The sequence below is a fragment of the Microchirus variegatus genome (assembly GCF_963457635.1).
Source record: "Microchirus variegatus genome assembly, chromosome: 6".
Lineage (NCBI taxonomy): Eukaryota > Metazoa > Chordata > Actinopteri > Pleuronectiformes > Soleidae > Microchirus > Microchirus variegatus.
The window spans coordinates 9,197,529-9,213,393 of NC_139807.1; the positions used below are offsets into that span (position 1 = coordinate 9,197,529).

Sequence of the window (15,865 nt, forward strand, 5' to 3'; positions counted from 1 at the left end):
AGTGTCTCATTGTTCACTGCTGCCCAACAAGCTGTTAAACAACATTAATCATTTCCACCACAGAGGTAGAGTAAAGCCTTCTGGTAGTCTCCACTCGTGTCCTCCTGCCAAAACACAACAGACAGAATTAGGAATTTTATTTTGGTCATAACATTCACATGTCTCCTTTTATTGATTTACCTCTGGTTAGTGCAAACGCCCGTAAGGGATATATTTTTCTATTTACGTCTCTTTTATTTCCACGTTGGGGCTTATGCTAGTAGCCCTTTTTGTTTTTAAAATGTGTTACTTTTCATTAGATTTTACTGCGGGTTTGCTAGTTTTTATTAGTTTTAGTTTTTTTTTTTATGTAATAGGAGTATTTTCCAGGTGCAAGATTCGAAAATAATAATCATAATAATAATAATAACAAATTCTCAAAAGATTATGACTTTATTCTCATAATTTAACGACTTTATTCTCAAAAGATTCCGACTTTATTCTCATAATTTTACGACTTTATTATAGAAAGATTCCGACTATTCTCATAATTTTACGACTTTATTCTCGAAATATTACGACTTCATTCTCATAATTTTACTACTTTATTCTCGAAAGATTAGGTCTTTATTTTCATAATTTAACTACTATTCTCGAAACATTGCGACTTTATTTTCATAATATTGCGACTTTATTCTCAAAAGATTACGACTTTATTCTCATAATTTTACGACTATTCTCGAAAGATTACGTTATTCTCATAATTTTACGACGTTATTCTCGAAAGATTACAACTTTATTCTCGAAAGATTACGACTTTATTCACATAATGTTGCGACTTTATTCACAAAAGATAACTATTTTATTCTGGAAAGATTACGACTTTATTCTCATACTATTACGACTTTATTATTGAAATATTACGACTTTATTCTCATACTATTACGACTTTATTCTCGAAAGATTAGGTCTTTCTTTGCATAATTTTACTACTATCCTCGAAAGATTAAAACTTTATTTTCATAATATTGCGACTTTATTCTCAAAAGATTACGACTTTATTCTCATAATTGTACGACTTTATTCTCGAAAGATTACAACGTTATTCTCATAATTTTACGACTTTATTCACATAATGTTGCGACTATTCACAAAAGATAACGATTTTATTCTGGAAAATTTACGACTTTATTCTCATACTATTACGACTTTATTCTGGAAAGATTACGACTTTATTCTCATAATCTTACGACTTTATTCTCGAAAGAGTACGACTTTATTCTCACACTATTGCAATTTTATTGTAGAAAAAGAAGTTTGGCCCTAACACTCCGTCCCAATCTCTCCAACGTTATTGTATATAGTCACGTCAAAGAATAGTTAAAGAAAAGAAGAAGCGTTTGTGTGACGACAACATTTGGCCTGAGTCATTCTGCAGGTTTAATGTGGTCCATAAACTACAGTGGGAATCACTAACAGCTGCAGTCGAAGCAGCTTAATAACAAACCTGATGTGTTAACACAGCTGTTGTTCTACAGCCAATTTACTGCCCATCATCGCTTATAAATTTACTCTGTTTGTTGTCAGCGTTATTAAGTACACATGTACAATACACCAGCTATTTTTATTTTAAATAGTCATCAAAGAGAAACTTAATGATGTCAGCAGGTAAAGAAAATACTGTAATTTAGTATAAATATAGGTAAAAAACAAGGTTTGAAATCGACTAAAACTGTAAAAAAAAAACTAACCCTAACCCATCTAATACAGCGACATTGTACTGCATCTACTTTTTTTTAATAATGTCTTATTCATCTATTCAGTGATTTGTCATTGAGGGACGCCAATCCATCTTCTCTGTGGGAACATCTGGCCCCGGGAGAACAGATTAACGCACTTCAGCTCGTATGAGGAGAGAGCGAGAGTCTCATCGCTGAGCTTCACTGTGTCACTGCACTGACGTGAATGACGCACAGCCGCGGTTACATCACCCCGTACCGAACGTAATCTCTTTTCAAGGATTAGATTATCGTTATTGCTCGTGAGTCGTACCTGGACGGTGGTGTACAGAGAATGTCCGTACAGCTTCTTGAAACAGGCTCTGATGTCCAACATGTCCACCTCGCTCCTGGACACCATAATCCTCATCAGGGCGTCGTCGTCAGTCCCTGCGCGCTAAAATAAAAATAAAAAAACTTTACAGAGTTCTAACACAGTCGTTTAAATGAAGAAACTAATTGAAATTTCCTTTTTATTATGTTGAATTAATTCTAGTGATGTTGATGATGTTGATGACTCTGTTGCTGCTTTCTAAATCACTTTAATCTGCTCTATGAGTAAAGATTGTCGTTATTATTTCATGGCACAGACCGTGTAAATCTACTCATTAAAGGGCCATAACAGGGTTTTTAAAGATGTACTCAATATACTGATTTCACATATCAGTAACAACAGTAAGGAGAAACTCAAAGAAGCATCAGACTTGGAGATTTGTGACGATGTAATGGAAAAGCCAGATTAGGACCATCAAAATACACGTCTTGTGAGAACTAAATATTCGTTTCTAAGACAATTCTGGGAATTATTTGAGGTTACATTGTTGTAACCTGTAATCTGTTTCTCTGCCGTCAGTAAAGTAGCCTGGCTCATGGTGGCTCAGTGGGTTCTCTTTCAACTTGAAAGGTTGTGGGTTTGATTCCTGGCTCTGCTATGGTCACATGGTGACTTGCCCTTGGGCAACCCCACTTTGCTCCTAATGGCAGCATGTGAATGTGTATGAAAGTTGAATGATAGAAAATGTGCTGCACATATTTATTAATAATATTAATAATGCATTTTATTGTATTTATTTTTATACAATATATTAATAGCAGCAGCACACAGATGTAACCAGCATCAGCCTTGCAGTCGACAACTACCAGCCATTTCCTCCGCCACAAGCGATGATTTCCTCCGAGTCTGTGTGATTATTTCTTTTGAATCAGACTCGGTCTCTTTCACGATCTCCTTCACAAAAAGTCCTGGCGCTGATGATAATGTGGTGCTGATGGAAGACGTATTTCCTTGTATTTGTGAAGCTGAACCCAATATTACTTGCACAAAATGCTCTGTGTTCCTCATCTTCACACTGATTGATTATCTGAGGTTTTGCTTGAATAATAATCATGACTTTATTCTCGAAAAGATTCATTTGTCTTCCTTCAGTTTGGCTCTAATACTCTGTGGTATTATACCTAAGTCATTGCCACGTTTCATTATTTTTCTATGAGTCTATTTTGTCTTTGTTTTTGCATTCAGGATGTGATTCTAAAACAAACTGTTAAACTGTATGTTGAAAGGAAAGTTACCAACCCTCATAGATTTGTAAAGGCTTTCAGCAAAATATTCTGGGACACTTCTGGCACATCTCACTGTGGAGGAAATGAGAAAAAGTGCAGATACTTATTTTCTGCTGTTCATGCGGTGCAGTATTTCATCTTTAACATCATCACATCAGAGGAAGAAACTCATATTCTTGTCATTGTGTCTTGTTTTTGATTTAACTCATGGGTCTTACCAACGGCGAGCAGTAAGTTCTCTAAATTTCCAATGGTCTCCCCTTTAATGCTGTCCTCAATGTCAGAGCCACAGAGTTTCCTGTAGACATCAAAAACTACAAGAAAACAAACAGAAAAAAAAATTACTACTAAATTATTATTAAGTCCAAAATCTGACCATATTTTTGGAAAAAATATTTTGGTCCAAAATTTGACAAAACGTCATAATATACTATGTCATCCAAAATCAGAAAAAAATTTGAATTTTTTTTTTTAGCCCAAAATGTGACCAAAACGTCATACTATACTTTGTCGTCCAAAATCGTACAATTTTTTCAAAACATTTTTTTTAGCCCAAAATGTGACCAAAACATCATACTATACTATGTCGTCCAAAATCTGACAATTTTTTTGAAAAAAAACATTTTTGGCCAAAATTTTACAAAAACGTCATACTATACTATGTCGTCCAAAATCGGACATTTTTTTTGAAAAATCTTTTTAAGCCCAAAATGTGACCAAAACGTCATACTATACTATGTCGTCCAAAATCAGAAAAAAATTGATTTGTTTTTTAGCCCAAAATGTGACCAAAACATCGTACTATACTATGTCGTTGACCTCAATGTCATACTATACTATTAAGTCCAAAATCTGACCATATTTTTGGAAAAAATATTTTGGTCCAAAATTTGACAAAACGTCATAATATACTATGTCATCCAAAATCAGAAAAAAATTTGAATTTTTTTTTTTAGCCCAAAATGTGACCAAAACGTCATACTATACTTTGTCGTCAAACTCAATGTCATACTACACTATTTCAAAATTTGACAAAAACTTCATACTATGCTATGTCATTCTAAATTTGACAAAAACGTTATACTATACTATGTCGTCCAAAATCGTACAATTTTTTCAAAACATTTTTTTTAGCCCAAAATGTGACCAAAACATCATACTATACTATGTCGTCCAAAATCTGACAATTTTTTTGAAAAAAAACATTTTTGGCCAAAATTTGACAAAAACGTCATACTATACTATGTCGTCCAAAATCAGAAAAAAATTGATTTGTTTTTTAGCCCAAAATGTGACCAAAACATCGTACTATACTATGTCGTTGACCTCAATGTCATACTATACTATTAAGTCCAAAATCTGACCATATTTTTGGAAAAAATATTTTGGCCCAAAATTTGACAAAACGTCATAATATACTATGTCATCCAAAATCAGAAAAAAAATTGAATTTTTTTTTTTAGCCCAAAATGTGACCAAAACGTCATACTATACTTTGTCGTCAAACTCAATGTCATACTACACTATTTCAAAATTTGACAAAAACTTCATACTATGCTATGTCATTCTAAATTTGACAAAAACGTCATACTATACTATGTCGTCCAAAATCGTACAATTTTTTCAAAACATTTTTTTTTGCCCAAAATGTGACCAAAACATCATACTATACTATGTCGTCCAAAATCTGACAATTTTTTTGAAAAAAAACATTTTGGTCCAAAATTTGACAAAAACGTCATACTATACTGTCGTCCAAAATCGGACATTTTTTTTGAAAAATATTTTTTAGCCCGAAATGTGACCAAAACATCGTACTATACTATGTCGTTGACCTCAATGTCATGCTATACTATTAAGTCCAAAATCTGACACTTTTTTTGAAAAAAAACATTTGGTCCAAAATTTGACAAAAACATCATACTATACTATGTCGTCCAAAATCGGACAATTTTTTTGAAAAAACTTTTTTAGCCCAAAATGTGACCAAAACGTCCTACTATACTATGTTGTTGACCTCAATGTCATACTACACTATTTCGTCCAAAATCTGACAATTTTTTGGGAAAAAAAATGTTGGTCCAAAATTTGACAAAAACGTCATCCTATACTATGTCGTCCAAAATCAGACAATTTTTTTGAAAAAGCTTTTTTAGCCCAAAATGTGACCAAAACGTCATACTATACTATGTCGTTGACCTCAATGTCATACTATACTATTAAGTCCAAAATCTGACCATATTTTTGGAAAAAATATTTTGGTCCAAAATTTGACAAAACGTCATAATATACTATGTCATCCAAAATCAGAAAAAAATTTGAATTTTTTTTTTTAGCCCAAAATGTGACCAAAACGTCATACTATACTTTGTCGTCAAACTCAATGTCATACTACACTATTTCAAAATTTGACAAAAACTTCATACTATGCTATGTCATTCTAAATTTGACAAAAACGTCATACTATACTATGTCGTCCAAAATCGTACAATTTTTTCAAAACATTTTTTTTTGCCCAAAATGTGACCAAAACATCATACTATACTATGTCGTCCAAAATCTGACAATTTTTTTGAAAAAAAACATTTTGGTCCAAAATTTGACAAAAACGTCATACTATACTATGTCGTCCAAGATCGGACATTTTTTTTGAAAAATCTTTTTTAGCCCGAAATGTGACCAAAACATCGTACTATACTATGTCGTTGACCTCAATGTCATGCTATACTATTAAGTCCAAAATCTGACACTTTTTTTGAAAAAAAACATTTGGTCCAAAATTTGACAAAAACATCATACTATACTATGTCGTCCAAAATCAGAAAAAAATTTGAATTTTTTTTTTTAGCCCAAAATGTGACCAAAACGTCATACTATACTTTGTCGTCAAACTCAATGTCATACTACACTATTTCAAAATTTGACAAAAACTTCATACTATGCTATGTCATTCTAAATTTGACAAAAACGTCATACTATACTATGTCGTCCAAAATCGTACAATTTTTTCAAAACATTTTTTTTTGCCCAAAATGTGACCAAAACATCATACTATACTATGTCGTCCAAAATCTGACAACTTTTTTGAAAAAAAACATTTTGGTCCAAAATTTGACAAAAACGTCATACTATACTATTAAGTCCAAAATCGGACATTTTTTTTGAAAAATCTTTTTTAGCCCAAAATGTGACCAAAACATCGTACTATACTATGTCGTTGACCTCAATGTCATGCTATTCTATTAAGTCCAAAATCTGACACTTTTTTTGAAAAAAAACATTTGGTCCAAAATTTGACAAAAACATCATACTATACTATGTCGTCCAAAATCGTACAATTTTTTTGAAAAAACTTTTTTAGCCCAAAATGTGACCAAAACGTCGTACTATACTATGTCGTTGACCTCAATGTCATACTATACTATTCAGTCCAAAATCTAACAATTTTTTTGAAAAAAAACATTTTGGTCCAAAATTTAACAAAAACGTCATACTATACTATGTCGTCCAAAATCGGAAAAAAAATATAATTTTTTTTTAGCCCAAAATGTGACCAAAACGTCCTACTATACTATGTAGTTGACCTCAATGTCATACTATACTATTAAGTCCAAAATCTAACAATTTTTTTGAAAAAAAACAATTTGGTCCAAAATTTGACAAAAACGTCATACTATACTAAGTCGTCCAAAATCGGACAATTTTTTTGAAAAAACTTTTTTAGCCCAAAATGTGACCAAAACGTCCTACTATACTATGTCGTTGACCTCAATGTCATACTATACTATTAAGTCCAAAATCTAACCATTTTTTTGAAAAAAAACATGTTGGTCCAAAATTTGACAAAAACGTCATACTATACTATGTCGTCCAAAATCGGAAAAAAAATAGAATTTCTTTTTTAACCCAAAATGTGACCAAAAAGTCATACTTTACTATGTAGTTGACCTCAATGTCATACTACACTATTTCAAAATTTGACAAAAACTTCATACTATGCTATGTCATTCTAAATTTGACAAAAACATCATACTGTACGATGTCGTCCAAAATTTGAAAAGTCAAACTGTAGCTCACGATACCAGACACTGGAGTGCTGAAATAGCTCAGTTGGGAGAGCGTCAGTCTGAAGATTTGAAAGTCCCTGGATCGATCCCGGGCTTTGGCAATAAAAGTCAAATATCACCTAAAATACATGTCAATGTACTCAATGGGGTGGAATTAGGATGTCATCCAAAATTTGACAAAAAAGTCATACTATACTATGTCGTCCAAAATCGTAGAATTTTTTCGAAACATTTCTCGTATAGTATGATGTGACCAAAACATCATACTATACTATGTTGTTGACCTCAATGTCATACTACACTATTTCGTCCAAAATCTGACAATTTTTTGGGAAAAAAAATGTTGGTCCAAAATTTGACAAAAACGTCATCCTATACTATGTCGTCCAAAATCAGACAATTTTTTTGAAAAAGCTTTTTTAGCCCAAAATGTGACCAAAACGTCATACTATACTGTGTCGTTGACCTCAATGTCATACTATACTATTAAGTCCAAAATCTGACCATATTTTTGGAAAAAATATTTTGGTCCAAAATTTGACAAAACGTCATAATATACTATGTCATCCAAAATCAGAAAAAAATTTGAATTTTTTTTTTTAGCCCAAAATGTGACCAAAACGTCATACTATACTTTGTCGTCAAACTCAATGTCATACTACACTATTTCAAAATTTGACAAAAACTTCATACTATGCTATGTCATTCTAAATTTGACAAAAACGTCATACTATACTATGTCGTCCAAAATCGTACAATTTTTTCAAAACATTTTTTTTAGCCCAAAATGTGACCAAAACATCATACTATACTGTCGTCCAAAATCTGACAATTTTTTTGAAAAAAAACATTTTGGTCCAAAATTTGACAAAAATGTCATACTATACTATGTCGTCCAAAATCGGACATTTTTTTTGAAAAATCTTTTTTAGCCCAAAATGTGACCAAAACACATTGGTCACATTGTGTGATACTATACTATGTCGTCCAAAATCAGAAAAAAATTGATTTTTTTTTTTTAGCCCAAAATGTGACCAAAACATCGTACTATACTATGTCGTTGACCTCAATGTCATGCTTTACTATACTTTTTTTGAAAAAAAACATTTGGTCCAAAATTTGACAAAAACATCATACTATACTATGTCGTCCAAAATCGGACAATTTTTTTGAAAAAACTTTTTTAGTCCAAAATGTGACCAAAACGTCCTACTATACTATGTCGTTGACCTCAATGTCATACTATACTATTAAGTCCAAAATCTAACCATTTTTTTGAAAAAAAACATGTTGGTCCAAAATTTGACAAAAACGTCATACTATACTATGTCGTCCAAAATCGGAAAAAAAAATAGAATTTCTTTTTTAACCCAAAATGTGACCAAAAAGTCATACTATACTATGTAGTTGACCTCAATGTCATACTACACTATTTCAAAATTTGACAAAAACTTCATACTATGCTATGTCATTCTAAATTTGACAAAAACATCATACTATACGATGTCGTCCAGAATTTGAAAAGTCAAACTGTAGCTCACAATACCAGACACTGGAGTGCTGAAATAGCTCAGTTGGGAGAGCGTCAGTCTGAAGATTCGAAAGTACCTGGATAGATCCCGGGCTTTGGCAATAAAAGTCAGATATCACCTAAAATACATGTCAATGTACTCAATGGGGTGGAATTAGGATGTCATCCAAAATTTGACAAAAACGTCATACTATACTATGTCGTCCAAAATCGTAGAATTTTTTCGAAACATTTCTCGTATAGTATGATGTGACCAAAACATCATACTATACTATGTTGTTGACCTCAATGTCATACTACACTATTTCGTCCAAAATCTGACAATTTTTTGGGAAAAAAAATGTTGGTCCAAAATTTGACAAAAACGTCATCCTATACTATGTCGTCAAAAATCAGACAATTTTTTTGAAAAAGCTTTTTTAGCCCAAAATGTGACCAAAACGTCGTACTATACTATGTCGTTGACCTCAATGTCATACTATACTATTAAGTCCAAAATCTGACCATATTTTTGGAAAAAATATTTTGGTCCAAAATTTGACAAAACGTCATAATATACTATGTCATCCAAAATCAGAAAAACAATTTTTTTTTTTTTGCCCAAAATGTGACCAAAACGTCATACTATACTTTGTCGTCAAACTCAATGTCATACTACACTATTTCAAAATTTGACAAAAACTTCATACTATGCTATGTCATTCTAAATTTGACAAAAACATCATACTATACGATGTCGTCCAAAATTTGAAAAGTCACACTGTAGCTCACAATACCAAACACTGGAGCGCTGAAATAGCTCAGTTGGGAGAGCGTCAGTCTGAAGATTTGAAAGTCCCTAGATCAGGGGTCACCAACCTTTTTGAGATGAGAGCTACCTTAAGGGTAAAAAATAATATGGAGGGCTACCATATAATATTTTTTTGTTTGTTTACCATTTAAATGATTAATATTATGCATTCAACTGCATACACATTCATTCCAGTGCTTACTCCTAACGATTACCAGTTTTTATAAACAATATCAAAGATATTTTACTGAGCGATCATACGGATACATGCAAGTGAGGTGAAGTGAAGTGAGCCCGCGGGCACCGTATTGGCTGCCTGCGGGCTACCAGGTGCCCGCGGGCACCACGTTGGTGACCCCTGCCCTAGATCGATACCGGGCTTTGGCAATAAAAGTCAGATATCACCTAAAATCAAGTCAATGTACTCAATGGGGTGGAATTAGGATGTCATCCGAAATCTGACAAAAACGTCATAGTATACTATGTCGTCCAAAATGGTACAATTTTTTCGAAACATTTCTCGTATAGTATGATGTGACCAAAACATCATACTATACTATGTTGTTGACCTCAATGTCATACTACACTATTTCGTCCAAAATCAGACAATTTTTTGGGAAAAAAAAAGGTTGGTCCAAAATTTGACAAAAACGTCATACTATACTATGTCGTTGACCTCAATGTCGTACTATACTGTCGTCCAAAATCGGACAATTTTTTTGAAAAAAATGTTTTAGCCCAAAATTTGACAAAAACATCATACTATACGATGTCGTCCAAAATTTAAAAAGTTACACTGTAGCTCACAATAGCACACACCAGAGTGCTGCTATAGCTCAGTTGTGATAGCGTCAGTCTGGTGATTTGAAAGTCCCTGGATCGATCCCGGGCTTTGGCAAGAAAGGTCAAATATCACCCATAAATAACAAAACATGTTAATGTACTGAATGGGGTGGGATTACTGTCATCCAGAATTTGAGAGAAACATGTACTATACTATGTCGTCCAAAATTTGACAAAAAAGTCATACTATACAATGTCTTCCAAAATTTGACAAAAACATCATACTAAAGCATGTCGTCCAAAATATTAAAATTTTTTGTTAAAAAATAACTTTGGTCCAAAATTTGACAAAAACGTCATACTATACGATGTCTTCCAAAATTTGTTCGCGTTTTATGATATGCGTTTCCGTTGTGAGATAATGTTGTTGTGTTAAATGCTTTTGTGTTTGTGTTTTCTGCTTGGGGCGGGATTCCAACTGGGGCTAACTGTAGTGTGCACTTCTACATGGAACGGCAGCTCTACCAAGTGAGCTAAAGTGAGTTAATGTTTTTGTGTTTTCTGCTTTTGTGTTTGCGTTGTGAGTTAATGTTTTTGTGTTTTCTGCTTTTGTGTTTGCGTTGTGAGTTAATGTTTTTGTGTTTTCTGCTTTTGTGTTTGCGTTGTGAGTTAATGTTTTTGTGTTTTCTGCTTTTGTGTTTGCGTTGTGAGTTAATGTTTTCGTGTTTTCTGCTTTTGTGTTTGCGTTGTGAGTTAATGTTTTCGTGTTTTCTGCTTTTGTGTTGTGTAATTTGTGTTTTTTCGTTTTGAGTTAATGTTTTTGTGTTTTTGATTTGCGTTTTTGTATTTTTATTTACGTTTGTGTTTTTTGATTTGCGTTTGTGTGTTGCACCTCAGGGCCACCGTACATTTGGGACCAAATTATTTTTTTGGACTTTTTTGTCAAATTTTGTACAATTTTTTTTTTTAACTTTTATTTGTCAAATTTTGGACAACATATCGCAGTATGACTTTTCTGTCACATTTTGGACAACATAACACAGTATGACTTTTCTGTCACATTTTGGACAACATACCGCAGTATGACTTTTCTGTCACATTTTGGACAACATACCGCAGTATGACTTTTCTGTCACATTTTGGACAACATACCGCATATATAACTTTTCTGTCACATTTTGGACAACATACCGCAGTATGACTTTTCTGTCACATTTTGGACAACATACCGCATATATAACTTTTCTGTCACATTTTGGACGTATGAATTTTTTGTCAAATTTTGGACCAAAATGTTTTTTGACTTTTATTTGTCAATAAAAGATGTCCAAAAGTCAGATGATGACTTTTGGACATCATCTGACGTCCAAAAGTCATACTTGGTCAAACAATCATCTGCGTCATCATGGGAACATTTGTGTAGTTTGTGATTTCTCGAGGTCCCATGACGTTCTGACTTCATTTCCATCTGAACCCTGACGTGCTTTCGGACACTCAGGTCCCTCCACTTTAAATTTTCAGTGAGTCGAAAACTAAGGTCAGCCATTTTCCCTCTCCTGACGTCTCCTCACAGCGAGAAGGTTTGAGCCGCAGGACTTCTGCCAAGGCTGTGCTTCATTACACTTTAATAAACTCCGGCTTCTGTGTCATGTTCTCTGTGAATTGTGTGTTGTTTACAGTGGACACGCTTTGGTCTCTGCATGCTGTTCACCAAGTATTACTGCATTTTAATTTCATATTTTAGTTCATTAATTTTCCTTAATTTGTGTCAATCCACTTTACTTTGCAGTTGATCAGATGTTCAGTGTGTAAAAACGATTTATTGACATAAATTGAATATAATACCCATACATATGAATTCAAAAGTGTAGAATTAGTTTTCAAATAAAAGCAAATGTTTGTTTTATAGACAAACTATCACCAACAAAGGAGAACAACATTCTTTCTGGTACATGAAGGCCACCGTAGTTCGCCTGGTTGTTATGAACTGCAGTTTTATCATCATTAACGTTTGCAGACACCAATAGATGCTGCTAATGTTTTACACGCTGCACCTTTATGTCTCTCATTTGGTTAATTAGTTCAACATTTATCTCAACACTGTCTAAATTATAGTTTATTTATCTACAGAGCAGGTGACTGAAAACGGTTATTACGTTTAATCAAAATGACACACAAAACAAAAACACCTCACCTTTCCTGAGATGCTCGGCGCTCCTGTTGCCAAAAATTGTGATGAATTTTTCCTCATCTGTGCCAAACCTGCCTTCACCAGCAGCATACAGGTCCTGAACACACACACACACACACAAATGTGTTTATATATCTTAATGAGGACACAGCATAGACATAATGCTTACCATAGCCTCTTACCCTAACCTTAACAATCACAACTAAGAGCCCAAACCTAACCCTAACCCTAAAACCAGGTCTTAATCTGATGTGAGACCTTGTACTGTCTGAAAACAACACAAATATTATTCTTTTTTCCCCCTTTTCTCTACTGTTAAAGAGAATTTCTGCATTTCAGGGCCAAATATTTCCTTCATTATTAAATATAAATAACTGAATTTACACTATTGATTCATCCTTAATCAAACCCTTATTAGTGTTTACCTGTGTTGGATCCCAATTCACAGCTCAATATCAGAAATGAGAAATGCTTTATGAGCCCGTTCCTCCTGAAGGTTAATGACTTTATTCTATTGACAGATTCGGTCAAAGTTTCCCTGGCCTTTAGCTTCGCGGCACTTTGACGAGCAGCCGATCAAATCCTCTACAAAATGACATTTAAAAGTAGACGGTGCAATAAAGATAAATGTATTATAGATTCTAATTTCTCCACATTTATGCTTTTTTGATGGTTTATGGATGGTACAGTGAATTATTATTTCTACCACTGGGTACAGTTGCTGGAACCATGATGTTTGCAACATCTATTTAAACATTTAGCCCATATTTAAAATAACTAAAAACTGGACTTGTGTTTCACATTTTGCCAACTTGTATGTATCCATAATGTTTAAACTTTTAAAATGTGGCGTCCTGTTATGATCCTATTCCTGTGGAAAAAAACAAAATCTTTTAATAATAGATATTGGTTTTCTTCTTCCTCCTCCTCCGGCTTGTTGCCACTGCGGATCATCTGTCTGGATAGATTTTGTTTTTGTTTAACGATAAAAATAAAAACTCTCAAATTAAAACACTAGAAACAAACACTAGACTCTCTCAAACTAACTGGCATCTCGTTAGAAGTGCCGCTACCACAGATAAGAATGCCAGTATACAAAGAAAGACGTGTCTGTACTGTGTACCAAACAGTTCCGGCTCAATCCAAACACTGCAGAAGTTTGTTTGTCACAAGCTGTGATCTCACATTAGATGTCACTAATGGAGCTTTTCCACTGCACAGTCACCATGCATGCACAAAACTGCTGTGATGTCTTTTCATACGCGACACGAGCAAAGCAGTTGTTTTCAGTGTTGAATCATTCGAATCAGTTCATTGAACTGAAATACGGGTTGTGATTCAAACTCACGATCGCTGGCTTTGAGCAGTGTTTTCGCTAAATACACCAGAGTCCTCTGTTGAATATTGAGATTTTCCTTTGCTAAATGTTGGAGATTAGCGCAGGTTTTCAAGTCTCTTTAATAGTGCTGGGCTGGGCGCATTAACGGCGTCAACGTTAACGCATGACGCGTTTCCATGGCGACTGACCAGAAAAAGACGCGCATGACGTCATGTTTGCGTGACTACCGATTGTTAAAATGAGTCTCTAAAGTAACGCTAAACTTTAAAAACAGAGGCAGCTGGTTATTTGTAGCGCTGCTCTTTACGTTTAATAAACAGACCGCTCCAGTTCGACTGTAGGCACGCTAACCGGCGCTAAAAGGAGCTAATGCAGCTAACAGAGCTAACTGGTAAACGGTGCCTGGATTCCCAGATTCCGGTGTCGCGGTACATAAACATGACGTCACATGCGTCTTTTTTTGGTCAGTCGTCATGGAAACGCATCATGCGTTAACCTAGTGCCCAGCACTACCTTTTAATTGATCTACAGTTCGGCATCAATCGGGTTTGACTCTTGTGTCGGACGTCGCACTCATGACTCTTTCTGACCAATCAGTGGCAGTCTATGGATGTCACATTTTAGTATTGGCTCAGCTTGGAACCTAGGACCAGGTACTATCCCAAATGGAAAAGCAAAAAACAAACAAACAAACAGTAGAGTCGAGGCAAGTCGTGCTGGAACTGTGTCGTGGGAAAGCGCCATAATTCTTACACACTTTCAGGTGACTGACAATGTTTTGTTCTTCTTACCTTTGCGTCTTTCTCGATCTTGCCCTCGTCGACTTTCTGCTCTCTGCTCCCCTGACAGACAGACAGACAGACAGACAGACAGACAGACAGACAGACAGGTGGACAAACAAAAAAGCAAAAGTTGGTTAGTGTGGACAGAGGCAGAGGGACTCTGAGCCTCTCTCATCCCCCTGAAGATTAAATTACCCACCAAGTGTCCCGGAACCACGGGGAGATTACAATTCTGTCTGTGTAGCAAAAAACACATTATAGAAACCAAGTGGAGTGGGTTGCCATGTCGTCCCCCCCGTCCCCCCGTCCCCGGGCTCACACCTAAACCTCATGACTTTGTAATGGCGTCACCACAGGTTCTCATTATCAGTGTCTACCTGCAGCAGGATCACCAGGAGTTTCTGATAGTTCCCAGAGGTGTCGCCGCAGATATCCTTCTCCAGCTTGCTGCCAAACTCTAGGGGGAAAGAAGGGAAGAGTTGTGGCGGAAGATTGCTTTACACTCCTTGGTCACAACACTCACTAATGGATGCAATCAACCCCAGCGGAGTGTCTGTCTTGTGTTTTGGAGGAAGATCTCTGACAGCGGGGATTAGATTAGTTGGCTGAGGGTTCAGCGTAGTCTTTCTTTATCTCTTGATCAAATAAATTGGCCTCTTTTTTTTTGCCTTTCGGGGTCTTTTTTGTTGTCACATTCTATTTCATTGTGGTTTGTGGGTGTTTTTAAAAGATGCCATTTAGGATGTTTTTGTAGTGTTTAATGAGAGAGAAAAGTGGAAAAAGGTGTTATTCTGTTTTTACTGCAAGAGACATTCAGTCAATTATTATAATTTTTTATATCTTACCATTTCAGTTTGTTTTTGAAATTCTAACAGCAGAAAAAAAAATCATTAAATCCTGCTGCCCATGTATTTCTAACATTTAAGACTTTTGAAAGATTGATTGTTTTCTCGATTTATGACTTTAATACTTTTTAAGTATCCATGGCAGAGGTCTAAAACTCGTGGCTCACATGATATCAAGTTATAATAAGTAATTTCTCTGTGGGTTTTTTTTTAATTAATA

At 34.6% G+C, this 15,865-nt stretch overlaps 1 protein-coding gene across 1 annotated transcript in view; it reads right to left on the reverse strand.

Moving 5' to 3' along the window:
* Positions 1 to 44: 44 nt before the first annotated feature.
* Positions 45 to 15,865, reverse strand: part of anxa5a (annexin A5a) — a gene marked incomplete at its 3' end in the record, with an annotated part of 27,992 nt that continues 12,171 nt past the window's right edge. The window contains exons 5-11 of the mRNA XM_083890763.1: positions 15,178 to 15,257; positions 14,810 to 14,860; positions 12,683 to 12,776; positions 3,536 to 3,631; positions 3,331 to 3,389; positions 2,032 to 2,154; positions 45 to 104 (exon numbers count right to left, since the gene is read on the reverse strand). Coding sequence (XP_083746889.1) covers positions 45 to 104; positions 2,032 to 2,154; positions 3,331 to 3,389; positions 3,536 to 3,631; positions 12,683 to 12,776; positions 14,810 to 14,860; positions 15,178 to 15,257 — 563 coding nt within the window. The remainder of the gene's footprint in view (positions 105 to 2,031; positions 2,155 to 3,330; positions 3,390 to 3,535; positions 3,632 to 12,682; positions 12,777 to 14,809; positions 14,861 to 15,177; positions 15,258 to 15,865) is intronic.